Raw genomic sequence first — 27808 nt, 5'->3', positions numbered from 1 at the left:
GGTTCTCTGTGGGCAGGGCTGTGCGACGGGCCCCTTCCTGCCCTCTGCTGTAGGAATCACTCTGGGTTGCCTTCTGGCTTTGTTACGGTGCGACCTTGTGAGCACAGCTGCTCACGTGAGGACAGGCGCACGCGAGCGGCTGACAGGTGACCCTGCCCCGGCACGTCCAAAGCGGCCTCTGAAGAGCAAAGCCTCAAGGCCCGAGAAGAAAACGAACCCGTGGGTCTCCACGTTCTCCCCAAGTGAGGATCGTTGGACGCTGGGTTCCCGGAGGCCCGTCCTTCCTCTCTCCACGGTCCTTCTTGTCACAGGGATGGATCGTGAGGGTTACTGGGGAGCTCCCTGGCGGCCCGGTGGTTAGGACGCGGCACTTCCACTGCCGAGGGCCCAGGTTCGATCCCTGGTCGGGGAACCAGGATCCCACAAGCTGCGCGGGGCGGCCAAGAAAACAGCGTTACCGAATTAACGCATAGTGTTAAAATAATACGATGTGCTCAAGGTGATTAGAAGAGACCTAAAGGTAAATCTTGGAGTAAAACATGACTTACATAAATGAGGTCTGAGATGGGAGCATAGAAGGCTAAAAACAAGAAAACAATAGTTAAGACATTTAAAAAGCCCAAATGAAGGATTCTGAACGTTTAAGCAGTAAAATAAGTAGTTTTAGTTGTTTCACGGTTGGGGGTTAATTCGCTCGGGCCAGGCGACCCAGGCGGGTCCCCTAAAACACCCCCGTTTTGGTCCCATTCGGGGTGGGGTTGACCCAGAAGACCTTCAGTCATCTACCCAGGGCTCTTGGAAGTAACGGGCAGCTTTGGTGGTTTTCAGGGTGCATCCGAGAGGGGAGCAAGGCTAGAGCCTGCTGGGCGCTCGGCCTAGAGCCCAGCACTAGAGCCTGTGGACTCACCTCTGTGCGGCCCTCACACCCCTCCCCCACTGAAGCCCGGGAAACATGGGGCTCCTCACAGGTTAACACCGGGGTGCAGGCCCCTGACCAGCCTGGAACTTCCTCCAAGCGTACGTGTGCGTGCGTGTGCGTGCGTGTACGTGTCTGTCTCCGTGTTCTCTCTTAGCCTGCTGGCCACATCCTAGACACCCCACCCCGTCCAGGCACGTGGGTGGACCTGGCAGCTGCAGCCCGTCGTGAAGCAGAGACAGATCTAGACCTCGTTGTGTGAACGACCAGAGAGGCGTCCTGGCCCTTCTCCTCCCTTCCCTCACCCTGTGTCTCCCCCAGTCCCCGAAAAGGACACCTCCCAACTTGCAATGGGAAGAAAAGGAATTTGCTGAGAAATCCGTTACCAAAGGAGTATTTTTCGGTCTGCGAGCAAATGTCTGGTTATGCACCTTTCAGTCCCTCAAAAACCCCATTACATGTTCTCCTTGTTTATACCTTGAAAACAGAAACACAGGGGCAACTCTCTGAAAGTGGAGGGTAAGAGTGAAGTGGTGAGACTTTCTAGAAGGAGTTGGCGGCTCAGGCGGCGGGGACCAGTCCATGCTGTGCTCTGTGTGCGGGGCTAAAGGGCAGGGCACCTTCCCGGGTGCAGCTCAGGGCTGCTGCGGGCTGCTCCTCCGAGGCCAGGCCCCTCGGCCCCTGCCCCCTAATGAGCCCAGAGTCAGACCCCTGAGAACGGCTTCTCGGGGTGTTAACAATAACGTCCTAAATTGTGTGCAGGGCTTTCACATTTAGTTATCTCAGGCCAGTGTCCAAGGTCCGCGCCCGGGGGCCTAGCAGGCCCTTCTCCCTCCTGAGCCTCAGCTTGAGGGCCAGCCCCACCACAGAGGGGGTAACCGAACCTCAGTCTTCCCCTGGACCTGGGGGGCCACCGCCCCTGAGCTCCTTTGCTCAAATGCACGTGGGCAAAGAGCAGCCCTGGGCACAGGCAAGGTCTCTCGCCTTCAGCCGGCAGCGCTGGGTAAGCATGTGCAGTGCCAGCCCCGGAGGCTACCTTAGGACACACGGCTGATGACAAACAAAACCTCCATCCTGAAAATCCAGAGCACCTCCGTGATAACAGGTGTGAGTTAGTAGTTAATCTGTGGCCAGAGATGATTCCGGGCAGGAGAACACCCAGGGTCCTCGCTGGGTGGGGGTCCGCTCTGGCGGCGCCCAGACTCTGCCAGGCCTGTGCCGTGTGCCCTCCTCTCGGCCCTCTTGCCCTCTCCTGCCACTGTGTTGCTCCTGTGTTACCAAGACCTAGAACGCCGGGCGTCTTTGTCGGAGACTCATTACAGCTTATCTCTGTCTGCCTTTCTTTAAAGCCAGCTGAACATACCCAATGCTCTCCCTTTATGGTAAGACCGAGCCTCCAGACCACGCTCTCAGCTTCTGTGACCCGCTCCAACATACCCACTGCCCCCACCCGACCCCCGGCATCTTGGAGCCCAGCCCCCGATGCATGCTGCCCGTGTGCCTGCCATGCACCTTGCCTGCCTGGTCTGTAGCTGTCGAGTGCTGTTGGTGTGACGTTTCCGTCCTTGAGCTTTCCTGGGGGTGGCAGTTCACCGTGACCTTGACTGTCTAGCGAGCCACTGGGAGAGAATCGGACCCGAGGGCCATTTCCTGTTAAACGTCCTGAGTGCTCGGCTGGCTGGGGTCCCCACCCTGAGTCTGACGTGGGGTTTGCACGGGGCACCCACGAGCGCCATGGCGAGGCCTCTGGGAAAGAGGAAGGAGAGGTGACGTAGCCGGAGACGGGGAGGTCCTCCTAGTCACCAGGCCGCCCTCCAGCTCCGAGCCAAGCCCCCAGTCAGCGGTTAAGCTGGGTTCATTACCCAGAGAGTGGCTGGATCTCCTATCACCTATCACCCCGACAGCGTTACCTGGGAGGGGCATTAAAACTAGGCCACGCCCGCTTCACCGCAGCACACCGTCTGGTGGGAGCCGCTTCTGCCCTAGGAATCTTTGGCTAAGGTGATAGAGAGGCCGACCGGTGTGACCTTGAAGTCTCCTTGGAACAGCTGTCTCCAAGAGGCTGCCGTCACAGACTTCACACGTGGGCCAAGCGTGAGATTTTAGGAGGGCCGCTGAGCGGGTTGCCCCCCCGAGCCCCAGCAGAGTCAGCAGACAGAGGCAAGGTCGGTGGGGATGTTTCCTGACAAAGCCCACGACCACAGCCGGCAGGGCTGAGCCTGGACGTGCTGCCCGTATGTCACCGGTCAGCGGAGCGTAAGGCACCTGCAGCGTCGGGAGGGCTCCGAACCCAGGGCGAACTCACACTGGAGGCTTGCGTTTTGCTTTTCAACGAGTCGGATGCAGATGCCTCTGCGGCGCCAGCCTCCCGGGCTCTTGGTGCCCAGCTGAGTTCCGTGTAGGCTGGCGCTGTCCTCTTCTGTCTCGCTTCCCAAGCACAGTGGGGCTGACGGCGTGTTCCAAGCCCTGAGCCGCCTCTGCCCTTTCTCTGGGGGAGCACCGCTTCCTTTTAAGGAGAGAAAGTAGAATTTCAAGTAGGTACACGGGTGATAGAAATGCAGACATGAAGGGCATCAAAGACTTCAAAATGCAGACAGGTGGGGCCCGGGGGCCAGACGGCCTGCTGCCAGGGCCCCCCCCCCGGCCGCCCCTGTGGCCCCCAGCCACCAGCCCGCCCCAGGGGAGCAGCTCTGGTTCAGAAGGAGAAGGATAGGTGCACCCCGCCCCGGGGAGAAGCAGGTTGTGCTGGCGCGTGTAAAACCTGCCCCCCTCGCGGGTCTCCCGTTCTGATCGGGGTGAGGGGAGAGGCCCCTGGAGGCCTGGCCACGGGGTCAGAACCAGGGGCCGCGAGGGCTCCAGCGCTGGTGGGATTTTTGTGGGCGTGGCCAGGCCGGATCTGACCTGGAGACGGTCAGACATGGAGCCCGAGGAGTGGGGGTTGGGAATCGGGGCCCACGTGGGCCCGGCCACTACCCAGAGCTGCCTCCGAGCAGGGGCCTGCAACAGGAGCAGTAACAGGAAGCCCAAAGGTCCGTTCTCTCCCGGCGCCCGCGGGGCTGGGGCTGCGCTGGCTCTGGGGAACCGGCCACGTCCCGGGGCCACCACCTCAGCTCCCTGGCCGGTGGGGGCAGGAGGAGGCGGCTCGGGGGGGTCAGTTTGCGCTCATTGTCCTCAGATCTGGAGGAGAGGGTGACAGGGCCGCGTGTCCGGCCCCTGACCCCCGGCCAGGCATGCGCCGGCCCCCGGCCCGCTCCCGGACGCCCCCGGGGAGCCCACCCGCCCTGAGCAGGGCCCCTCGGTCCTCTCCCAGCAGGGAGACCCGTCCCGGCCTCACGCCCCACTGCCTGGGCCTCCACCCCTCCCAGGCCTGTGCAGCCGGCGGGCCCAGGGCAGAGGGGGGCGGAGGGGCAGCTGGGGCCGCGGCCCGGGCACAGCCGTGGGGGGCGGTGGCACGCAGAGAGCTGAGGCTGGGCAGCCCCCGCCCCCCAGGACCTGCAGAGCGCCGGTGCCGCTAGGGACGCCGGACCCTCGGCCGAGCCAGGCAGGCGGCAGCAGGGGCACCGGGGCGGCTCTCGGCCTGGATTTCAGCGCAGACGGAATTTCTAGGGAATCACCTGCCGCCCCCCAGCCCGGGGGCTTAAGACCAGGGATGCTGGGGCAGAGGCTCGGGGCCGGGCCTACCCGTGGGCTCCGGGAGAGTCGAGCGCGGCCGGCCCCCGCCGCCCGCCTGCGTGTTAACTGCTGTGTTAACGGCCCCAGAACGCGGAGGAGAACTCCCGCATCTCCATCACCTTCTTCCGCCTCTTCCGGGTCATGCGTCTGGTCAAGCTGCTGAGCCGTGGGGAGGGCATCCGGACGCTGCTGTGGACGTTCATCAAGTCCTTCCAGGTACTCGCAGGCCCCGGCTGGGGCGACGCTCCAGCCGAGGGGAGGCTGCGCGCGTTCTGCTTTCTTCTCTCTTAGTGGGTCTGCCCCGAGAACTGACCGCACAAGGGGGCTTTGCGGTGGAAGAGGTTTGAAAGCCGCGGGCAGCGGTGGCCCGACGACCCCTACAGCTGTTCCCAGTTCGGCCGTCGTCGGCCCGGGGCTGGCACCCTCGCCCTGGCAGTGGTTCAGCAGGTTCTTCTGTCCGCACCTGCTTAGGGACTCGGCCGGACTCGCCGGGTGCCCCGCGTGGACCCAGGGCTGCCGACTGCGGGGCCAGCTCTCGGCCCCTAGCACTCGTGTCCTTGTGCGAAGGCAGAATGCCGGTGGCCCCGGCCTCAGCCGTGGGTGACCGGCCCGGCCCCACGTGCTCACCCACCGCTGACATTTCCTGGGCGCCACCGAAGGTGGACCCGAGCGCCCACCAGGCTGGACGGCCCGTAGTCCCGCGGTGCCACCTAGTGGTGTGCGGGCTGCATCCACCCCGTGAGCCGCGAGGCCTCCTCCCCGGGCGGAGGTGGGGGGTAGACCGGCCGCGGGCCAGGCACTGCCCAAGCATCTTGTGAGCCTTAAATCGGCCAGGCCCCCAAACCCCCTGACGTCATTACTCTTCTTCCCATTTTTCGGATGAGGACACTGAGGCTCAGAGAGGTTAAGGCCAGCCCAGCCCCCACAGCTACAGTGGCGAAGCGGGCTTGAGCCCAGGGTCTCGCTTTTGTCTAGCGCCCCTTCGCCCTGCCTTTCCTACACGTGGCGGAACGGCTTACAGCTGTGAGGGGGGGAGGGGCTGCTGGGTGTCCCCCAGGGCCCTCGGCCGCGCGAGGACAGGTGGGTGGCGGGAGGGTGTTTGGCTGTTTCTAGGTTGTTTGTACCAAGGGAGCGTCACGCCAAGTTCCGAGCTCAGAGCCCACCTTTCTGGGCGGACCTCCCCAGGTCTCAGGTGCTTGACACCCAGGTGAGGGGAGGGGTCGGCACCGGGCTCAGGCTCCTCCCATTTAGTGCCCAGAACGTCTGCGGGGCTCCTGGAAGTGCCCCCCCCAGCCAGGCAGCAGCGGGCGACTGAAGAGACGCCGCCCAGGGAGGGGTCCAGCCACCGGCCCCCGCCGACCTCACGGCATCTGTGTGCCCCTGCCAGGCCCTGCCCTACGTTGCCCTCCTGATCGTGATGCTGTTCTTCATCTACGCCGTGATCGGAATGCAGGTAGGACAGGCTCCCGGCCGTCTCCTCGGGCCCGGCCCCCAGCCCACACCCCTGACACCCGCCCCTCCTTCTGAGGCTGGAAAGGTCACCGGAACTGGAACTTTCCCCCCACCCCCGTGGTGTCCTGGGGGTGCACTGCTCTGAGACCCTCTCTCCCCGTTGCCCCGGCCCAGCTCCCACTCTATAGGGAAAAACCCCCCCAAGTTATGTGAAGGGCCTGTTTGTTAACTATGCCTCAATAAAGTGTTTTTTAAAGAGGAAAGAAAAATAGTCTCAAGAATCTGCAGCCACAAAAAAGAAAACAGAAAGAGGGAGGCCGGTGAGCCTTGTCCCTGCACAGATGCGGGTCGAGGTCTCAGCCTCCACCCGCTCTCAGCCCCCCTCCCGCTGGGCCCAGGGCCCCTCCCGAGGGCCAAGGGCACTCTTCCTGGATGCTTGTCCGGAGTGGGGTCCTGGGATCAGGGACTGGACGGGGCGGCAGGTACCCGCCCCCGCGAGGCCTTCCAGGTGGCAGAGGGGACTCTGTTCAGCTTATGGGCCAACCCGTCCAAGGTGAACTGTGACCCCTGAAGAGACCATTGAACGATGGGTGGGAACCAGGACCCCTCTGTCCGCAGCTCACGGGCCCCGTCCTCTCCCCCTGCCAGGTGTTCGGGAAAATCGCCCTGAATGACACGACGGAGATCAACAGGAACAACAACTTCCAGACCTTCCCGCAGGCCGTGCTGCTGCTGTTCAGGTGAGCGCACACAGGGACACCTGCTCGGTGCGGCCCTGGCCCGGGCGCACGACCAGAGCCGGGCTGGGGGCTGGGAAGCCCCCTGACCGGGAAGCCTCCCTTTCACTGTCGTGTATGATGACTGGCCGCGGCCCCTGCCGCTGACCCTGGAAGCCAGCGGGGATCAGAATTGAACTCCAAGAGTACCGTGGCTCAAAGCTGAGCCAGGCCTGCAGCACACGCGCTGTGTGACCTTGAGTGACCTCGAGCAAGACGGCAGATGACTCTGCGCCTCAGTTTCCTCCTAAGACAAGCCCAGCTGCCAGAGTTGGTGCCACTGTCTGTTTCAGTGGGTCTGTCCACGGCACTTAGTTCCCCCCTTGGCTGAGCCGGCGCCAGCCTTCACCCTCTGGGGAGGCTGCGGCCACAGGTACAGCAGGGGGAGGGGTGTGTCCCGCCCGACCCCGAGGGAAGGAGTCCGTGCGGCAGCCCCATGTCTTTCCTCCTCTGGGTCCCAGTGACCCCCCGGGCTGCCCCTCCCCAGCTCTTCTCACCATCCTGCTCATCGCAGCCTGGGCTCTGGGACCCCCACCTGGTGCAGGGCTGGTGGTGCTGAGAACTGTTTACCCTGGACCAGTTCATGCCTAGGGTCCATTCCAGCACCTGCACTCTCCATGCTCAGGTGCTGGGAGAGGCATTGAGGCCTTACCGTCCCCGGGGCTTCTTTCCGAAGATCCAGGGATCCTCCCATCAAATAACCCCACCTTCACTGTGCTCTGTGGAATCCTTTCCCCACATGCAAGGCCACAAATCATTATTGCTCAAAATGCGTTCAATCAGAATGGCAGTCCTCTTAAATATCAGTCCGACCTCGCCCTCCCTCAGATGGCAGCCGTGAGAACACGGGGCCGTCATAAACCACAGCCTCACGGCAACGTTTCCGCCTGAGCCACATTTAGGTATGGGATTTGGACACATGTGAGCCAGGGCCCATGGGTCTCCCCTCTCCTAAAGTCCTTGACAATAGGAGATAGTTTGTAGAAGAATAAGGAGGGAGAAAAGCCAAGAAAGAGGGCCATTTTGAGCCAGCGGTGCTGAGGAGGTCTTCAACAGAGGCAAGCTGATGGGGTTCAGTGCACAAAGGACCAGGTCCGGAGGAAAACACATCCCAAAGCAGGTGAGCCTGTGAAGGAGCGAGAGCGGCCACGGCCTCCCCAAGCTCAGGGTCCACAGGGGCCAGGCACCAGGACAGCTGGGGCCACAGCCACACTGCCTCCTTGGGGACCCGCGTTTGGAGAGCGTTGGCTGATGCCCACAAGCTGAAAACAGAGCCCTGCCACCACCGCCTGGGCTTTGGGGTCTAAGAAGTAGAGCAGGGCCCCAAGGGAACCCACCCTTTAAGAGAAGCTACCTGTCCACTCCACCTGGCAGCACGTCTTGTCCTGTCTTCCATGGTCCCCAGAGAGGCTCCTGCAACGAGAACTTGATCCACAGAGTTGTGTACTGGGCTCTCGATCACAAAGAACAGTAACAGTCACTCCAAAGTACTGGGGGAAAACCGATGTCAAAAAAGAAGTCACCACTCTCCCCTAATAGATGAATGAACACATCAGGAGGAAAAGAATAGGGAGAGGGAAAGTATTTGAAAATAAGCATAATTTGTGTCTTCAGAGAGATTATAGAACCTGGCACATCTGTCAGATCAGAAAGGAGTGGGAGGAGGAGGAGAAGTCATTATTAATAAGAACAAATTAACGAGAGAATTAATTAAATTTAATTGAAGAGAGAACTCAGAAAATATACAATTGTTAAAATATTTATTTATTTATTTTGGGCTGCACTGGGTCTTCACTGCCGCGCGCGGGCTTTCTCTAGCCGCGGCGAGCGGGGGCTGTTCTTCGTTGTGGTACGCAGGCTCTAGAGCGCAGGCTCAGTAGTTGTGACGCACGAGCTTAGTTGCTCTGCGGCACGTGGGATCTTCCCAGACCAGGGCTCGAGCCCATGTTCCCTGCATTGGCAGGCGGATTCTCAACCACTGCGCCACCAAGGAAGTCCCAGTTGTTGCACTATTTTTTAAAGAGACATAGCTCAAGAAGGAATTAATGATCTGAAAGACCAAGCCAGGAATTGTCTCAGTGTACAGCCAAAAGGACAAAGAGATTGATATAAAAGTTAGCACATGGAGTATAGAGCCAGAAAATCCTTTCCTTATGATACAAATTGAGACAAAAAAGAACTGAAGGAATGGAGAGAAGGAAATACAGGAATGAGCAAAGAAAATTTCAAATGAAGATACATGCCTTCAGATTGAAAGGCCTAGTAAGTGCAGAACAGGTTAATCCCAAAGACCCATAGCTAGACGCATGATGAAGTTTCAGAAAACCAAGAGTAAAGGAAATATCCTAAAAGATTCCAAAGAGGAAAAGTCAATTACTTTCAACAGTAATTCTAACTGTCATTAGAATTCTCATCATCATCTACGGTATAACAGAAGACAAAAGAGTAATATATTTAGGATTAGGAGGGAAATGTATTACTGAACCTAGACTCCTATATTGCAGCCCAATCAGCATCCAAGTAACAAAGCAAAATAAAGATGTTTCCAGAAGTGTAAGAACCCAGGAAGTTTACCACATAAACCTTCTCTGAAACGATTACACAAGGATGTATTTCCACACAATGAAAGATTAATCTAAGAAGTCGAGTGGGCAGAGAAATGCTGTGAGTAAAGAACCACTGAAGTTCATAGTTCTGAGCTGTCAGCAAAGAAATTATAAAGCTCATGTTAATTCTAAATAATTGTTAAGGGAAAATATCTAAAACCTTGAATGCAATTTGGAAGTAAAATCCCATATTATCTCAACAAGGCAGGAATGATGAGAAACATGAAAGTGTGTGAAGATTCTTCTCCTGTTTAGAGAGAATAAATAGATACTGTTCAACTCTATGCGTGGGGAGGGGGATGTGCATATAAACAGATGTTAAATATTTAAAAGTCAACCATTAGGAAAACAAATGAGATACTACATTCTAGACCACTAGAAGAAGAAAAAAGAAAACCTTAGCAATTCAGCAAAAGGAAGGAAAGATGAAAGAAGGCAGGAAAGAAAGAAAATTAAAACAAAGTGACAGGAAAGAAAACAAAGATACTAATAATCACTAAAAGTTAAAATCTTCTATTAAAAGATACTCTAATCTTGGCTTTAAGAAATCTAGCCGTAGCCTGTTTATAATAGACGGAGTAAAATAAAATGACCTAAAGAGAACAAAAATAAAGAAACAGAAAAAATACCAGACAATGCTTACCTAAGAAGTAGGTATAGTAATAGCAACATCAGAAGAAATAAAATTCCAGGTGAAAGGCATTAAACAGGACAAAGAAGGATATTTGACATTGATAAAAGATATAATCCATCGAGAATATATAACAATCATTAAAGCACATAAGCCTAACAATATAGTTTGGAAATATGTCAGTCAGACACGGATAGAACAATAAGGAGAAAATTCACACACACACACTCACACAAAGTGTGAGACTTTGGTACAGCGTGTAGAAAATGACAGATCATACCTGTGTATGTATAACTGAATCACTCTGCTGTGCACCTGAAACAAACACAACATTGTTAATCAACTATACCCCAATATAAAATAAAAAGTTTAAAAAAAAATCTAAACTATAGGAAACTACCAAAAAAGAAAAAGAGAAAGAAAGTGACAGGTTAGACAGAATGAAATAGAAGAAAGGGCAAAGAACATCTAAATAGCACAATTAACAAACTTCATCTAATAAATTTATACTCAATAAATGGCAAAAAACAAAGTTCTTTTTAAGCCCCAGAAGGATTCATAAAAATTAGGCAAGATTTAAGTCACAAAGAAGAATTCAATAAATTCTAAAACTTCTCTGACTTCAATACATAAAAAATTAGGAATTAACCATAAAACCAATAGTCCCTCCAAAATCTGTTCACTTAAATGTTTAGAGCCACTCTTCTAAATAACTCACAACTGAGGCTACAAACTACTCAGAAATGAGAATGTGAACACACTAGATCTTCCTTTTTTTTTTTTTTTTTTTTATGAGACCGCCTCACCTGGGCCTGAGATTGTTTGGTTTATTTATTTATTTATTTATTTATTTAAATATTTATTTATTTATTTTTGGCTGCTTTGAGTCTTAGTTGCGGCACGTGGGATCTTTCGTTGTGGCACACGGGCTTCTCTCTAGTTGTGGCGTGCAGGCTCCAGGGCGCGTGGGCTCTGTAGTTGTGATGCGGGTTCCAGAGCACGTGGGCTCTGTAGTTTGTGGCACGCAGGCTCTAGTTGAGGTGTGTGAGCTCAGTAGTTGTGGCACACGGGCTTAGCTGCCCTGTGGCATGTAGGATCTTAGTTCCCTGACCAGGGGTTGAACCCATGTGCCCTGCATTGCAAGGCAGATTTTTTACCACTGGACCACCAGGGAAGTCCCATGCTATATCTTAAATTTATGAGATGCACCAGTAAGCCAAAGGACAATTCAGAGCCAAAATTAACTTTTTTTTTTTTTTTTTTTTTTTTTGCGGTATGCGGGCCTCTCACTGTTGTGGCCTCTCCCGTTGCGGAGCACAGGCTCCGGACGCGCAGGCTCAGCGGCCACGGCTCACGGGCCCAGCCGCTCCGCAGCACGTGGGATCTTCCCGGACCGGGGCACGAACCCGCGTCCCGTGCATCGGCAGGCGGACTCTCAACCACTGCGCCACCAGGGAAGCCCTGTGGGTGTGTTTAATGCCACCGAACTGTACACTAAACATGGTTAAGACAGTCAGTTTTATGTTGTGTGTATTTTACCACAATTTTAAAAAGAAAATATGTAAATAAAACACCTTTTAGAAAGTCGATTGCTATGTGACTATACAAGAGAAACCACAGAATAATGAGAGTTCAGCAGATCTTCTATATATAAAGTCAATAGTATTCTCTCCACGTCTGTTGCAAACAGAAAATATAACTTTTTAAAGGTACTATTTATAATAGCAACATTTTATTTGTTTATCTTAAGTAACCTACCTAGAAAAAAATCTAACGAAAGATGTATATAGGGAAATTACAAACTTTTATTAAAAGACATTTTAAAAGGCCTAAATAAATGGAGAGGTGGATCGGGTTCATGGTTAGGAGACTTAACAGCAAAAAGATGTCAAATTCCTCTAGTTAATCTATATGTTGATGCAATTCCAATAAGAGTCTCAGTGGGATTATTCATAGAACTTAACAAGCTGATTCTAATGTGTCTGCGGCATCGAAAAGGAAAAGGAAAGGGAAAAGCCAAGACAGCTTTGCAGGACAGCAGGCTGGAAGCACTGACTCTGTGTGTGTGAGATCAAGACTTGCTGTAAACCTGGAGTGATTCAGACGGCGTGGTACACTGAAGTCAAGACAGATGAATAAACCTGTAGAACAGAAAGAAGAGGCTGGCACAAGACTCATACTCATATGGAAATGCGATTTATGTCAGAAGAGCTATTTCACATAGGTAGGTAAAGGTGGACCGTTCAATAAATTGCATTAAGAAAATTGGTTATCTAGACAGAAAAAGATAAAGCATATTTCTGCCTCGTATGGAGCCCCCATATAAATTCCATATTAATGGGTTATTATGAAATTATTATGAAAAACAAAACTTGGGCCTTTTAGAACATATTGGAGAATATTTTTATGAGCTAGAATAGGGAAGGATATTTTAGACAAGTTGCGAAAAGCACAAAACAGAAGAAAAATTATGATTTGACCACATTAAAATGTAAAACTTGGATTCATCACAGTACACTATCAATAAAGCTAGAAACGAGCCACAGACTGGACTGTTTACAATGTGTATAAGTGACAGAGGATTAATATAAAGACCCTACAAGTGAACAAGAAGACAGATAGCCCATGAGGCAGACGGGCAAAAACATGAACCTGAGATTCAGCAGGTGAAATGAAATTTCTCAGACTAGTCATCATTTTAAAACAACAGTGAGTTATCATTTCACACCCATCATATGAGCAACCTTTTTTATTTATTTACTTATTTATTTTTGGCTGCGTTGGGTTTTTGTTTCTGCGCGCGGGCTTTCTCTCTAGTTGCGGCGAGCGGGGGCTACTCTTCATTGTGGTGCACGGGCTTCTCATTGCGGTGGCCTCTCTTGTTGCAGAGCACGGGTTCTAGGCGCGTGGGCTTCAGTAGTTGTGGCTCGCGGGCTAAAGCGCAGGCTCAGTAGTTGTGGCGCACGGGCTTAGTTGCTCTGGGTGTCTGGGATCTTCCCGGATCAGGGCTCTAACCCACGTCCCCTGGATCGGCAGGTGGATTCTTAACCACTGCGCCACCAGGGAAGTCCGAGCGACATTTTTTTAAATTCACTTATTAGTGAATTTGACTCGTCAAAATTCAGAATAGAAAAGTGCTTGGGCGGGGGGGGGGCGGGGGATGGGGGGGGACTGGTAAAAGGGCACAAACTGTCAGCCATAAGGTGATGAGGTCTGAGGTCTAACCTATAACATGGTGACCATAGTTGATGACACTGATCGTATCACTGAAACTTGCTAAGACAGTAGAACTTAAATGTTCTAGCCAAAAAAAAAGAAAAGAAAAACTGTTGAAACCCTGTGAGGGGATGGATGTGATCATCAGGGGGAAGAATCCTTTCACACTGTGCACGTCAATCAGATCATCAGGACCCGCCCTCTAGCTCTGCAGCTTTGTTGGTCGATTCCGCCTCAGTAAAGCTGAGGAAAGAGCTGCCGAGTGTAGGGCAGTGACGCCAGGAGCGCCAACCGGGCAGAGACACTTGGAGAACGAGCAGCGCCCACCACGGTGAGGACACACCTGCCGTCCGCCGGCAACTCCAGCCCGAAGCAGGCGTCTGACGGCCCTGTGTGGTGACTGCAGGCTCCTTCGTGACAGCAAGACAGCAAAGAAAGGAAAAGCCTTAACGGGGCGGTGGGGTTTTTAATGGTATACGCATAGAGGATCTGCTACAAAGGATGAGTGAGCCAGAGCTAAAATGTGTCCAAATGGCTAAATCTCAAAAGTTAACATGGATTTGCAAAAGGAGGGACTTTGCAGAAAAGGTGCAGTTTGTTATCTTTCACAGAAAATGTTCAGACATTCAAAACAATGCTGTATGCCTTCCTATGTAGTGGATGTGTCGGCGCTGGGGGGCTGACAGACCCCAGACTCAGTTTAGCGGTTCCCCCCCCCGGGGAGGAGAGGGAGGGGCCTTGTGAGCCGCTCTGGGACGTGGTCTCTCGCCAGATGCGCCACCGGGGAGGCGTGGCAGGACATCATGCTGGCCTGCATGCCAGGCAAGAAGTGCGCCCCCGAGTCGGAACCGGGCAGCAGCGCCGAGGGGGAGACGCCCTGCGGCAGCAGCTTCGCCGTCTTCTACTTCATCAGCTTCTACATGCTCTGCGCCTTCCTGGTGAGCCGGGCGGGACCCGCGGCCTTGGGTGACAAACGTGGGGTCCGGGGCCAGCCACGCCCCGCGTCTCTGCAGCTCATATTCAGGGGTGCCCCATCGGGGAGGCCGGCCTAGAGGGCTGTGTCCCTGGGGTGGTCCAGCCGCACCGGAGGGAGGGGGTGAAGCCGGACCGGAGCGAGCTCAGCCAGCACCCTTCCCGTCCGCTCTCAGCTCTTGTCGTGGCGGCGGCGTCCCCGAGGACAGGAGGCCACGTAAACATTTCTGGCAGTTTGATGAGGAGCGAGGGGAGGGTGGTGGACAGTCACCCGCAGCCCTGGCAGCCCCGCCTGGCAGCTGGGCGTGAGGGAAGCTGCCAGCCCACAGGTGGGGTTCACCTGCACAAGCCCAAGGGGAGCTGGCTCAGGTCCTCGTCCAAGAGAGCCATGTTCCGGGTCCGGCGTCTTCGGTGGTGCCGCTCGGCCGGTCTTCAGAACTACCGGCTCCTGCCGTGCGCGGCCTGCTACCCACGTGTGCTGGAGGGGCCTCCGAGGGCATCTCCCCGCGCTCTCCGTTCTCCACAGATCATCAACCTCTTCGTAGCTGTCATCATGGACAATTTTGACTACCTGACCAGGGACTGGTCCATCCTGGGTCCCCACCACCTGGACGAGTTCAAGAGGATCTGGGCGGAGTACGACCCCGAAGCCAAGTAAGTCCCCAGAGGGAAACCCAGTGCCCAGAGCAGCAAGGGGACCACGTGACCACACCGGGGGAGGAGGGTCAAGACGGGTTAGCGCCGGGTGGGCCCACAGCAAACACTGAACTGTGCAGGACACAAGGGTCAAGGGTCAGGGCCAGCGACAGGAGGGCTCTGGCTGAGTCAAGAACACGCCTGCTGTTTTCAGCTGAACAGGACAGGAGGGCCTGGTGTTGGAACAACCAGGAGGTACTCGAGTCGGGATCTCCGGAGCCAGGCAGGTCCTGCCTGCCTTTCTACCACAGGTCCATCAATCCAGCCACCACGTTTGGCTGACACTCTGCAAATACCCTTGGGTCAGACGGTTAGTTCATGGAAGCGGAGTAATATTGAGAATCTCGTTGCCTACTAAAATCCCTTCCACCGTGAACATAGCACTGATGGAAAATTGCTCCTTAAAAACCTAAACACGGGGGCTTCCCTGGCGGCGCGGTGGTTGAGAGTCCGCCTGCCGATGCCCAGCTCACGGCTGGGCCCGTGAGCCGTGGCCGCTGAGCCTGCGCGTCCGGAGCCTGTGCTCCGCAACGGGAGAGGCCACAGCAGTGAGAGGCCCGCGTACCGCAAAAAAAAAAAAATCCTAAACACATGTATGTACTGGTTTTGGAGTCTTGCCATGCAATTCCGCAACTCAGCACCAGTTTCATCACTCGGGTCCAGCCGTGGAGAGGTCCTTCTGCAGGGGGATCCCCCGCCCTGGGTGCGTGAGTCCTGGGCCGCTGGCCGAGGCCACTGCGCTGACCTCCCCCCACTCCTGCCTCTTCTAGGGGTCGCATCAAACACCTGGACGTGGTGACCTTGCTCCGGAGGATTCAGCCCCCGCTGGGCTTTGGGAAGCTGTGCCCTCACCGCGTGGCTTGCAAAGTAAGAGATGAGCTGAGCTCATGGGAGACACGACATGGGAGGGAAGACGCCTCTTGTGACCTTGGTCAGGACGTCAAAGCTCTGCGGGGATGAGGACAGTATTTTAGGAGCCTAAAGAAAGGAGCCAGAGCCAGAATAGGCGTCAGGGGCCCTTCGCACAGTGCGTTCTCAGACTCTGAAGGAAACGCGGGGTGAGACACGCACACGCGTTTCGAGGCCCCCCCCACTTCAGCATCCTCCTGCCTCAGGGGTTCTGCGGGAGGGTCCTTCGGGAACCGGCTGCTGTGATGACCAGCCCCACGCCCCCCCGCAGCGCCTGGTCTCCATGAACATGCCCCTGAACAGCGACGGGACGGTCATGTTCAACGCCACCCTGTTTGCCCTGGTCCGGACGGCCCTGAGGATCAAAACGGAAGGTAAGGTCATCCGGGGACCCCGGGAGAGCCACCGGGAGACCCAGTGGACCTGCCGGAGCCCAGCTCGGCTCCTGCGGGCTGTCAGAGCCTCAGCCCGGCAGTGACTGTCACCTCGGGGGACATTAGCGGTGCCAGGCCTGCTCGTGTGCCCTTTGCTCCTTGAGTGGCCTCCTTGCCTGTAGTTTTTAGAGCTCATCCTGGGTGTCACCTCAGAGTCCTTGGGTGTAGTTCAGAGAGCGGGAGAGGAGCGTTACCTGAAATGGGGCTGAGCTCCATCACAGTGGGATTTCACTGGCTGCAAGCGGGTCTCAAGTGTTCAACTCTCCTTGCGAGATAAACTCCTGTGTCGGTCGGGAAGGGGTCGGAGTGGCCGCGGTGACTGGGGCTGAGGTCGGCCCTCGCCCGCCTGCACGCAGGCGCTCAGCCAGCCGGTAGGTGGGGGTCGGGGGCCCCGCGCTCCTCGTACGGGGCTCCCTCACCGGGGGCGGGGCGTGCTGCCCCGTGTTGCCTGGCGGGAGGGACCGTCATCCAGGTTGTACGACAGGGACCTGCGGCCAGCAGCTTGGCCTCGATGACCCGCTGTCCTGAACCGCCCTGCAGAGGCTACAGGTGCACCTGACGAGCTGCAGCTGCTCCCCCAAAGCTCCCAGCCGCCGCCTGCGATTTGCGGAGCTGGAGCTTGTTTGCGACGCTGAGTGCCAGCCCCAGCCCCGAACCCGGAACGTGCATCCGGCGGCAGCGGGGGGGATTCACGTGAGCAAAGTCTGAGACCCACGGGCACAGTAATTAGAGAAAACTCAGGCGGGACGGGCCGTGTCGCCTTTCCCTTCTGACGTTTGGATCTCAGAGCCTCAGGAGGCTGGAGCCCTGGGCGGGGCGACAGGGGACTGGACCCTGATGTCGTGTGACGGTCAGGGAGTCTCTCTCTGCCTCAGTTTCTTCATTTGTAAAACGAGAAAGGTGGGGTCTTGTGGAACTCAGTTCAGTGGACAAGCCAAGAGGTGCCTTCTCTCAGCTAAATCCTTTCAGAAAATAACAGAAACATCCTAGATGAAGGAAAAGAACGGGGCCAGCAAGATGCGTGTCAAAATAATGAGCTAACGTTAAAAAAAAAATTGTAAAAGTTCAAGTTCTGCTGCTGAACGAAAAAGAAACTAAGGCTGAAGAATGTGCCCTCAGTAGCCGAGGCCGTAACTCAACCTGAAACAGGTGTAAACAGGCCTATTTCTGCCGACACAAGGATGCAACACGCGTTTTGTGTCCGCGTGCGTGTGACTAGGGGAAACGTGGAAGGAAGTTTGCTAACGTGTCAGCCTTGATTGTCGTGAGCCATGGAATCAGCCGTGACTTCTCTTCACTTCCGTTACCTTCTTCCTTTACTTTTGTTACTTTCCAAATTTTCCACATTGGCTGTGGTTACAATCCCACCCAGGAGGGAAGGTTTTCTTTCTCGAGGAGGGAAGATAGAAAGACTCCCGGAAGGAACGTGTTGTGGTCCTTAACGTTTCGATGTAAAGTGAGGATGTGAATTTTCATCCCGGGGAGGAACGAGAAGCACTGACGCTGGAGCCAGGACTCGGCACCGTCAAGGCGCTCGTCAGAGCAAACCAAGCCCCAGACAAAGAATCTTCAACCTTAGAGCCGGACGCGCACAGCCCATCCTGAGGAAACACTCTCCCGAGGCCAGGGGAGAAGCCAGCCGCGCGCCGACTAGTCAAGCCAAGAATTAAGGGAAACTTCAAGCACAGACATTTGTCCGCTGAGCAGCGCCGCCCCTGTAGCTCAGAATTCTGCATTGTTCAGGTTAAATTCTGCTGGATGGGTAGATCTCACGTTCGGTGTTCTTACCACCGTAAAATACAATTGAAAAGTGAAAAAAGGGCAACTTCCCTGACGGTCCAGTGGTTAAGACTCCGCGCTTCCACTGCAGGGGGCACAGGTTCGATCCCTGGTCGGGGAACTGAGATCCCGCACGCCGCGCAACGCTGCCAAAGAAAAAAAGGAATAGTTCTCAAAGGGCCCACAACGTCAACTCGGGGCAAACCTTCATCAGAGACAAGCACGCTCCCCGCCTGCAACAAACGTGTTAAACTCTTAAGTCTGGGAGACAAAGGTGAGTTCTTAGAAGCAACTACAAAGAAGCTGGAGAAAGCATCTAAATTTGGGAGACGAAGTCCCACATGGTCCTTACCCTTCAGACTGTGAGCTGGGATGTTTGGAGAGAAATTAGCACCTGCTCCAGAGAACCAGAAGTGTCCCAAGCCCCATCAACCCAGGATACAGAAGGAAGATGTCCTGAAACACTTAGATGACATGAAGCAAGGGTTATGAAGTTCGAGGTTACATAGATCACGGTGAGAATGAATGAAGGCTTGGAGAAAAGTGACAGAGCCTTTTGGAAGATGTGTCATTGCGCAGGTCTGTCGTAACAAATTATCACAAACCGGGGGCTTCAAACAACAGAAATTCATTCTCTCACAGTCAGGAGGCCAGAAGTCTGAAGGCGAGGGGCCAGCGGTCAGGGGGCTGCGTTCCTCCGGAGGCGCCCAGGGGGTCTGCCCTGGCGGCTGGCGGTGCGGGCAGTGCTGGGCCCCCCAGGCACGTAGCTGGGTCTCTCCGGTCCCTGAGTCCGTCTCCCCCGCCCCCGCTGTCTTCTCCGAGCATCCTCTCCTCTTACGAGGACACCAGTCACATTGGATGCGCGTCGTCCCCTCCCCCAATGAGCACGACCTCATCTCAGCTAACACACCTGTGAAGATTTCTACGTACAGGCCGCCTAAGGTTCCAGGTGGGTGTGAACGTGGGGGCACCGTGGCGCCCGGCGCGGAAGACGAGTGGATCTGAGCATCGTGTCAGTCAGGGCTCCTGCTGCACGTGTCGGGACCCGCCGGCCACCTCCCCGGCGCTGTGCCCGCCCGCTGCCGTGTCACCACCCCCCAGCACCTCCCACTCGGAAGGTCTGGAGTCCAGCCGTGGGGCCTCCAGGCCAAAATCAGCCTGTTGACCTGGACGTGTCCGCTCCCGGGGCTCGGGGAAGAGTCCGCCTGCGGCTGGCTCAGGCTGTCGGCAGACTCGCTCGCCGCAGGCGCAGGACCAGCTCTCGGCTGTGGCCCCTCGGCCCCCGAGCTCCGCACGCAGCCCTGCACCTGCCCTGCTCCCCGCCACGGAGGACTCGCCCGTCTTTGGCCCCCGTCATGAATTTACTTTTGTTTGTCTCTTGCTTTGTATGATTTTTTATTGAGTCATACCTGACGTGTAACATTACGTTTGTTTCAGATGAACAGCATAACGATCCCGTCTTTGTATTTACTGCAAAACGGTCACCACAAGTCTGGTTAACATCCAAGACCTCGCAGTTACCATTTTTTTCTTGTGATGAGAACTTTTAAGACCCACTCTCTTAGCAACCTGCACGTCTACAGTGCAGTGTTGTTAACTGTGCTCCCCATGCTGTACTTTACATCCGCAGGACATATTTATTCTATAACTGGGAGTTTGCCCCTGAGAACCCTCTCCCTGTGAAGAGCTAATCCACTCCTGGGGTTAGCTCAGGCCCCACTGGACAGCCTGTACACACACACACACACACACACACACACACACACACACACGTGCCGTATATAACATAACCCGACCGCAGGGTAAGGCCCCGAGTTCACGGGCCCGGGGGCCGTGCAGGGCGCGTGCTTGGCGGTGGCAGGAGAGAGCTGGGGGCGTGTTAGACCCAGCCCCCCAGTCCTCTCTTACGGCTGGGGGCCTCAGCTTTCCTCTCCCAGGGCTGTAAGGCCGGTCCCCTAGAGGCGCACAGAGAGGCACCTAATTAAGCCTGTTTTGCCAGTGGAGAAAGGAGACCCAGAGACGCCCCCAACCTCAGGACCCCCTGTCCTCTGGTCTCTGCTTCCACGCCAAGGTTTTGCCACCTCCTCCCAGCAGGAGACTCAGCAAAGGGCTTTGACACAGAGACCCCCGAGCATGGACGCTCCACGTGGGTCTGCAGGGGGGACCACACTTCCTTCCGGCCGCCCACGTTTCCCTGGCGGCCCAGCGGGAGCCCCTGTGGCCATCCAGCTGGATCCAGCCCCAGCAGTCTCGTGGGCCTCAGGGACCCCCTCACGGAGAAGGAGGAACCGCGAGTGGGTGCAGGGCTGCTCTGGCGGCCGAGCAGCAGGTGGGGAGGAAGGGGAGAGAGGCCAGGAGGGGACGGAAGTGGACAGCAGGAACCCCGGCGGGGAAGATAACGGGGCCGACGGGCCAGAGCCACTGCGGGCAGAGCCCGCGGGCCGCGGCCACCACGCCCACGGAAGGACCAGCCCACGGGAGGCCCTCGGGGGCAGCTGGTCAGTCGGCCTTGCGTCTCCCTCCCCACAGGGAACCTGGAACAGGCCAACGAGGAGCTGCGGGCCATCATCAAGAAGATCTGGAAGCGGACCAGCATGAAGCTGCTGGACCAGGTGGTGCCGCCGGCGGGAGGTCAGTCGCCCCACCCCGGGCCCACGCGGGTCCTGGGTCCGGGCCGCGGGGGGCCTGCGCTTCCGGGCTGGAGCCTGGCCCAAGCCTGAGGTCACAGAGGAGGCCAAGCCGGGCCCCCCGCCGCCGGGGGGTTGGCAGAACCTCAAGGAAGCTCAGCAGAGCCGAGCTTTGTTCCCCACAAGCTGCCGGGCCGGGTGCTCCAGGATGACGGGGTCCTGGAGCAGGAGCCCCCGCGACGCCCCTGCCTGTTCCTCCCGGGCAGAGCGTTTGTCGGCTCTGTCAACTGCCCTCCGCGTACAGTTGCCAAAGTATGAGTACAACACTTTGACTCTAATACGAAATGTGTTAAAATCAAATGTTACGCAATCAGTAAACACTCAGGGACAACCCAGGGGCCCGAGTTTCTAGTTAACTGACCAAACGCTCGTCTGCACCCACGGTTATGAATAAGGCTGGGTTTAAAGGAAACAAACAGTGTTGCCACTGTTGACCTTTTGCGTTTGTCTTTTCGAAGTAAGGGCTTACGGAATCTCTTTAAATAAGTACAGACACCTCTGGGGCGCACACGTGGGGTAAGTGCAGGCTGATCACGGGGTCCAGCACAGTGGGGGTCACATGCACGGAGCGGCGCCGTCAGGGATACAGTTTTCTGAAACGTGAACCCTTCCTGCTCAGGTTGAAACAGAGCAAAGTGGTCTTCCACGCACTTACCAGGGAAACTCTGGAACATCATAGCCGCGCAGGTCCCACGCGGACCCAAGTTAGGGTCTCAGCTCAGGTGGTTATAAGCGGGAGGTCCCCCCACACACGTCTGACACGACCTTGGCAGGGTGCAAAGGTAGAACTCACTGTGCTTTTCGGGACACATCCAGAGCCACGTCATTCACGCCAGCGGCATCCCCAGAGCGTGGTGACAATCGCGGTGACACCGAGAAAGTCCCATGCATTCCCAAAACACTCCTTAAAAGGGGGTGCTACCCCTGACGAGACCCACCCCCGGAAGGAAGGCAGGCCTGGGGACGGGGACCACCCAGCCTGGCGTCACACGCGCCGTGTTCCTTAATCCTCATCACGGTTCTGTGACGCCTGCTCTGGGAGCTGGTTCTCAGCTGCTGAGTAGCTGACCCCAGGCCGGTGGTGAGGGCCCTGCGGATTCGGGACCCAGATCCAAGGGGGCCACACTTCCCACCAGAGCCAGTCTTCCCCGATTCACGGCAGACAGGGCTCGGGCATCCCCTCCACGTGGGGCTGGGGCCCCTGCCGGCTGGACGGCAGGCAAGCAGCTGTGGGTTTAGCTATTCTCACGAGACAGCTAGGAGCAGGAGCGCCGTCACAGCGCCCACATGCAACCCAGCAGCCTTCTCCAGGCCTTCCGCCCCGTCCTCCCCCAAGAACCGGAAGATGGGGCAGGGGGGCTCCTCGGGGGGCATGAACTGCTCCCCTCGGGGCCCCACTCACTTCTCACCAGCCACTTCGCTCCCAAGACGGAGGCTCATCCTGTCTTGTGTCACTTGGGGACCAGCCCCGCCACGGGGTTAGAAAGCCCCGACCAAGATGGGAGGCCTGCGCCCCTCCCACCAACCCCTCCCGCCAACCCTTAAGCAGCACGCTAGCCCCTCGGGGCCTGGGCGGTTATCAGTGGGCACCTGGAGCCTCGGAATCCAAAAAAGAGTTAGTCAACAAGGTCAGTTAAGTAAAAAAACGCAAGGTAGGAAATAATTCTGACAATAGGCTACTTTTTCTGTGAAAAAAGAGGGGGTAGGAATATATTTGCTTGTTTGCAGGAAGCATTTGCATAAAGAATCTCTGGGGAAATAAGAAACGAACGAGAAAGTTTATCTGATAGGAGGTGGGGGGAGAGACTCTTCACTGTACACACACCTTTTTGTATATTTTTGTCTTTTTGAATGACGTGCATGGAGAGCCTCTTCCAAAAAATTTAACTGAGAAAACTTAAGAAGGCGTGGATGCTGAAAAAAGGTTCCTGAAGCCTGGCCAGGCCCCCCTGTTTACACCCTGTTCACCCTGTCCTCCTTTTGCTCTCAGATGATGAGGTCACGGTGGGCAAGTTTTACGCTACTTTCCTGATCCAAGAGTACTTCCGGAAATTCAAGAAGCGCAAAGAGCAGGGCCTGGTGGGCAAGCCCTCCCAGAGGAACGCCCTGTCCCTACAGGTGAGGGGTCCTCGCCCCCCGGGGGGCCTGGCACCCTCCTCTCGCCTCTGCCAGGTCCGGGGCTCGCACGGGCTGGCTGAAGGCGGTCCCTTCCTGAGGGCCCTGAGCCTTCCCCAAGGTGGATGCTGCAGGGGTGACCCTCCCCTCCTGTGGCCTCGCAGCCCGCAGAGCTCGGGGAGTGGGCGGGGGGGGGTCTGCTGACGCCCCCGAAACAGCCCCTCCCAACGTGCCTTCATCCCCCGTGGACCTCTGGAGGCTGGCCCGCTGCGGGGAGAAGCACGGGGGCGGGTGGGTGGCAGCTGGCGCACCAGGGCCCTCACGCATCATTCCCCCGGGGCTCCAGGCTGGTCTGCGCACCCTGCATGACCTCGGGCCCGAGATCCGCCGGGCCATCTCCGGAGACCTGACCGCCGAGGAGGAGCTGGACAAGGCCATGAAGGAGGCTGTGTCCGCGGCCTCGGAAGACGACATCTTCAGGGTAGGGGGGTGCCCCGGCCGCGGCCTTCAGCCTCCGTAGAGCTGGGTTTGGAGCAGAAGGGTGGGCTGGCGTCCTGAATCCAGGGAGGAAGCACTGAGTCTTAGGCAGAATCCCAGCTCCCCGCCCCCAGCCCCTCCCCACAGCCCTCTCCCATCCCTCCACCTCATCCAAGCCTAGTCCTTCTCAAGCCGGGCTCCCCGGACCCGGCAGCTCCCAGAGCATCACTGGCCCTTGGAGAAGGTGGGAGGAAGCTGTTTTCCTAAGGAAATGTTTTTTAGGAGACGTTTCTACATTACACATTGCAAAGCGCTGGCCTTTGGACCACATCGAATCCACAGACCTATTTTGTTTGCCAACATTTGAGAATCTGGCACATTCAAATAAAAATCTGGACTTCTAGCCTCTCCTGAAAAAACCAGAAGATGTGCAGCATCAGGCAGCAGAGGTCTGGAAGCCAGTGGCGATCTTGACTTAGACCGTGAGGTCTCCAGGCCCCAAAGCCCCCTCCGGCCTCCTCTCTCCCCTCCTGGATACCGAGGCTGCCATCAGTTTTATATATTTTTTTAAATTTTTTAAAATTTATTTAATTTATTTTTCATCTATTTTATAAATTTATTTATTTATTTATTTTTGGCTGCATCAGGTCTTCGTTGCTGCGCGCGGGCTTTCTCTAGTTGCAGTGAGCGGGGGCTGCTCTTTGTTGCGGTGCGCGGGCTTCTCACTGCGGTGGCCTCTCTCATTGCAGAGCACGGGCTCTAGGCGTGCGGGCTTCGGTAGTTGTGGCGCGAGGGCTCAGTAGTCGTGTCTCACGGGCTCTAGAGCGCAAGCTCAGTAGTTGTGGAGCACAGGCTTAGTTGCTCCGCGGCATGTGGGATCTTCCCAGACCAGGGCTCGAACCCGTGTCCCCTGCACTGGCAGGCAGATTCCTAACCACTGCGCCACCAGGGAAGCCTCTGCCATCAGTTTTAACAGTGAAAACTAGTGCCCGCTGGAATTCTGGGGCCCTTGCACCCAGCTCTCTTCATGAACCCCCAAGGTATTTGGCTAAAAATCCTATAGCAAGTGAGACGCTACCGCCCAGAACTGCGCTAGGGCCTCTCACCCCGCCTCCCGGCCCCAGCAGGCTCCCAGGTGGTGGAAACATGGGGGTGAGAGGAGCCCGTCACCCTGAGGCTGTCCTGTCCTCACCACCCTCCTCCTTGACACTGTGAAATGTCCGTCACTGAATGGCCTCGGGGACACAGTAGCATGTCAGTGTGACCCCAAGAGACCCTCAGCCTTGCAGGTAGCTACTTGCCCACCTGCCCGGACAAGGGGGGAAGTCGGGGGAAAACACTGGCTTCTGATTTGAAATGTAAGACTCTCCCAGGGGAAAGGCCAGAGTGTAATTGGTGTCGTAACTAAGTCCTTCTTATTCTCAGAACCGTTTGGCCAACGTAGTTCCTAGCTCAGTGAGCCAGTTGGATTCCTTTTTTTAAATCCCATTAGAACCTTCGGGCCCCTTTTTCCACCCCTCGGCCCTCACATGGCCCACTGCTGCAGTGAAGGGTCTGCACCCCCGACTCGGCCACGTGTTGCCCGGCAGGGCGGGGCCCCCACACACCCCTCCGTCTCGCCTGCAGAGAGCCGGCGGCCTTTTCGGCAACCACGTGGGCTACTCCCCCAGCGACAGCCGGAGCGCCTTCCCCCAGACCTTCACCACCCAGCGTCCTCTGCACATCAGCAAGGCGGGCGCCAGCCAGGGCGACGCGGAGTCGCCCTCCCACGAGAAACTGGTGGACTCCACCTTCACCCCCAGCAGCTACTCGTCCATGGGTTCCAACGCCAACATCAACAACGCCAACAACACCGCCCTGGGCCGCTGCCCCTGCCCTGCCGGCCAGCCCGGTGCTGTCAGCGTCAGCACCGTGGAGGGCCGCGGGCCCCCCTTGTCCCCCGCTGTCCCGGTGCAGGGGGCCTCGTGGAGGCTCAGCTCCAAGAGGTGAGCAACGGGGTGCACGGGAGGGGCTTGGGGAGGAGCATTTGACCCCTCAGCCCTCCAGCCGGGGTGGAGGCTGCTGCCCAGACCCCAGCCGGGGGGCTGCCAACGCAGCCTCCCGGGTCCTGCAGCCACGCTCGGGAGGCCCCGTGGCACCACTGGCCGGCAGGTGTCCCGAGGCGCGCGCCTCTGGACGGGGCCTCCTCTGCTTCCTCTCCCGGAGCAGAGGGGCCCTGGCCCCGATGTCCGAGATGTTTGCGTCCTGGAGACACCACCGTCTCCGTCCCCTGGGCCTTTCTCACGTCTCTGCCCAAACCTGGCCTTGGGCCCCCAGGGGATGGGGCAGGCCCACCCCTCTTCTTCGTGCCCTTCTCGTCCCCGGGAGGGGGCATTCTGGAGGCAGGCGGCCCTTTGCTGGGCGCTTGCCTGCTCTGACCCCGCGCGGGATCATTCCTGGCGGTCCTGACGGCGTCTCCTGGCTCCTCTCCCTTTCTTTTCTCCCACCCGCTGCTCCCTGGTGCCCCAGGACCCACTGCCATGACGTGCTGGCGCGGTCGGCGCACACTTCCATGCTCTGGGCCTTGGGAAGTGCCTCATTTATGTCAGCAGCCCCGGGCTCCCAGGCCCGGGAGGATCTGAACGCTTCACCCTTAGCTGAGCTGCCCCTCCGAGCGGGACAGCAGCCCCCAGCAGCCCTGTTTCTGGGGCAGACCTCCTTTCCTCCCCTCCAGCTCAGATCCAGAAGTGATCTTTTCTAAATCCCTGGGCAAGTGTCCTGAGCTGCGTTCATCCCAGAGGCCAGCTCCCGGCCTCCCGGTGTTCACGTCCCTTCATCACGCCCGCGTCAGCCGAGGTTCCAGCCTAGGCCGTGTCCCGCCCCTCCCACGCCAGCAGGAGCATTCAGCATCTCCTGTGTCATTCAACTGGGGGGAGGGCACCATCGGTCAGGGCCCCCAGAGATCCGCCCGGACCCTCCCCGAGTGGCTCACAGGCCCAGGGTCAAAGCTGGACACTGACCCAGCACTCAGATCTGAGAGGATACGCTGGAATATCTCCCAGAGGCCCTGGGAGTCCGAGCATAAAGTGGGCCCAGCACTCAGGACCTATAGGAAGAAAGGTGGCGGGAGACACCAAGCAGGACACAGACAGGGAAGGGAGGACGGAGACCAGAGCTGAAGACCACATGGCCAAGTGAGCAGGAGGCCAGGGCCTGGAGGGGAAGCAGCTCAGGCTGAGGCACATTCCGGTGTAGAAGGTCTCCAGCTCGGGGGGACTCACTCAGGCTCGCGGGGCTCAGACTCACTCCCCACTGCTCAGAAGAACGAACGCCTTTGTGAGGCCTCTCCTCAGATCCCCTTGGATCCTAACCCAGAGGCCCTTCCCTGCCATGGAACCCTTATGGTAACACTTCGCGGCTCCATCAGTGGTCGTGTGTGTGTGTGTGTGTGTGTGTGTGTGTGTGTGTGTGTGTGTGTGATGCCTCCCCTGCCGGGGGGAGGGGAGGGGTTGGCGGTCGCTGACTTTTGTCTCTACCCCGGACACTTCAGGTGCCCCTCCCGGGACAGCCAGATAGCCATGGTGTGTCAGGACGAGGCCCCTCGGGATGAGACGTGTGACCTGAGGATGGATGAGGACGCTGAGTACGGCAGCGAGCCCAGCCTGATCTCCACGGAGATGTGAGCTTTGCCCTCCCTGGCTGCCCAAGAAGGGGAGGGGAGGGGGTGACGGGTGGGTCCCTGGAATCCTCCTCTGGCAGCTGCAAAGCAGAGGAAGCCCCCCACCCTCATACACACGGTCAGGGCCTGGTTGGCTTGGCACTTCCTTATGACATGATGCTTTCAGGAAAACTGCTAAACGTTGTTTCCTAGGCTTTCTTGACACGTGTACATATTGACAAATATTCATGAAACTGCCTATAATAAAGCTGCCAGCAGAGGGCGCTGTTGCCAGCCGTAGCTGAGATTTCCATCACAGCCGGAATTTTTTAAGAGAAGGGTTTTTTAACCGCAGATCCAGACCCATTAGGAAGCTGTGACATTTGCTTAGTCAGTTACAATCAACACTTTTAAAAGAAATCATAGCACAGAATAGGATAGAAAAGGACACTAGGAAATAGCGTATTCAAAGTCACAAAGGTAGTAGTATTTTGTGAAGCATTTGTTGCCAAGTCCCATAAAATTATTGTATTTGTGACTGTGAGTTGCGTTCACAAAGGTGAACCTGTGTTAGAAGATTTCCTGAGAGGAACAGTTTATCGCAAGGAAGGACCATCCCTTTCAGCTTTCGCTGTTCAGAGGATGCAGATTAACACATGGCAACATACCGAGAAGTCAAGAAAAGCCTCTGTTCCCACCATCTGGGCTCTTGGTGCGTGCCTGGTGCTTGCAGGCCCTCTGCTAGACGGTGGACGAACCGGCCTCGGCAACCAAGGGAGGTCACAGGCTCGTTAAGGAGCTAAGAGGATCTCAGAGGAGGAAAATAAAGATTT

The 27808-nt window shown here is 56.7% G+C and overlaps 1 protein-coding gene across 13 annotated transcripts in view; it reads left to right on the top strand.

The window, feature by feature from the left end:
- CACNA1C (calcium voltage-gated channel subunit alpha1 C) overlaps positions 1-27808 on the top strand; it is a 521192-nt gene that overhangs the window by 482538 nt on the left and 10846 nt on the right. For 9 of the 13 annotated variants that reach the window (XM_067008446.1, XM_067008436.1, XM_067008444.1 and 6 more), the window contains 13 exons: positions 2266-2298; positions 4676-4804; positions 5976-6041; positions 6689-6780; positions 14042-14207; positions 14768-14895; positions 15708-15804; positions 16118-16220; positions 20589-20690; positions 22737-22864; positions 23208-23342; positions 24965-25323; positions 26868-26996. In XM_067008446.1, the coding sequence (XP_066864547.1) occupies positions 2266-2298; positions 4676-4804; positions 5976-6041; positions 6689-6780; positions 14042-14207; positions 14768-14895; positions 15708-15804; positions 16118-16220; positions 20589-20690; positions 22737-22864; positions 23208-23342; positions 24965-25323; positions 26868-26996 (1667 nt within the window). The remainder of the gene's footprint in view (positions 1-2265; positions 2299-4675; positions 4805-5975; positions 6042-6688; positions 6781-14041; positions 14208-14767; positions 14896-15707; positions 15805-16117; positions 16221-20588; positions 20691-22736; positions 22865-23207; positions 23343-24964; positions 25324-26867; positions 26997-27808) is intronic. The other 4 variants (XM_067008440.1, XM_067008443.1, XM_067008441.1 and 1 more) reach the window with 1 other exon arrangement.

This window comes from Kogia breviceps, chromosome 12 (assembly GCF_026419965.1).
Source record: "Kogia breviceps isolate mKogBre1 chromosome 12, mKogBre1 haplotype 1, whole genome shotgun sequence".
Lineage (NCBI taxonomy): Eukaryota > Metazoa > Chordata > Mammalia > Artiodactyla > Physeteridae > Kogia > Kogia breviceps.
This window is presented reverse-complemented; position numbering and strand designations above follow the sequence as displayed.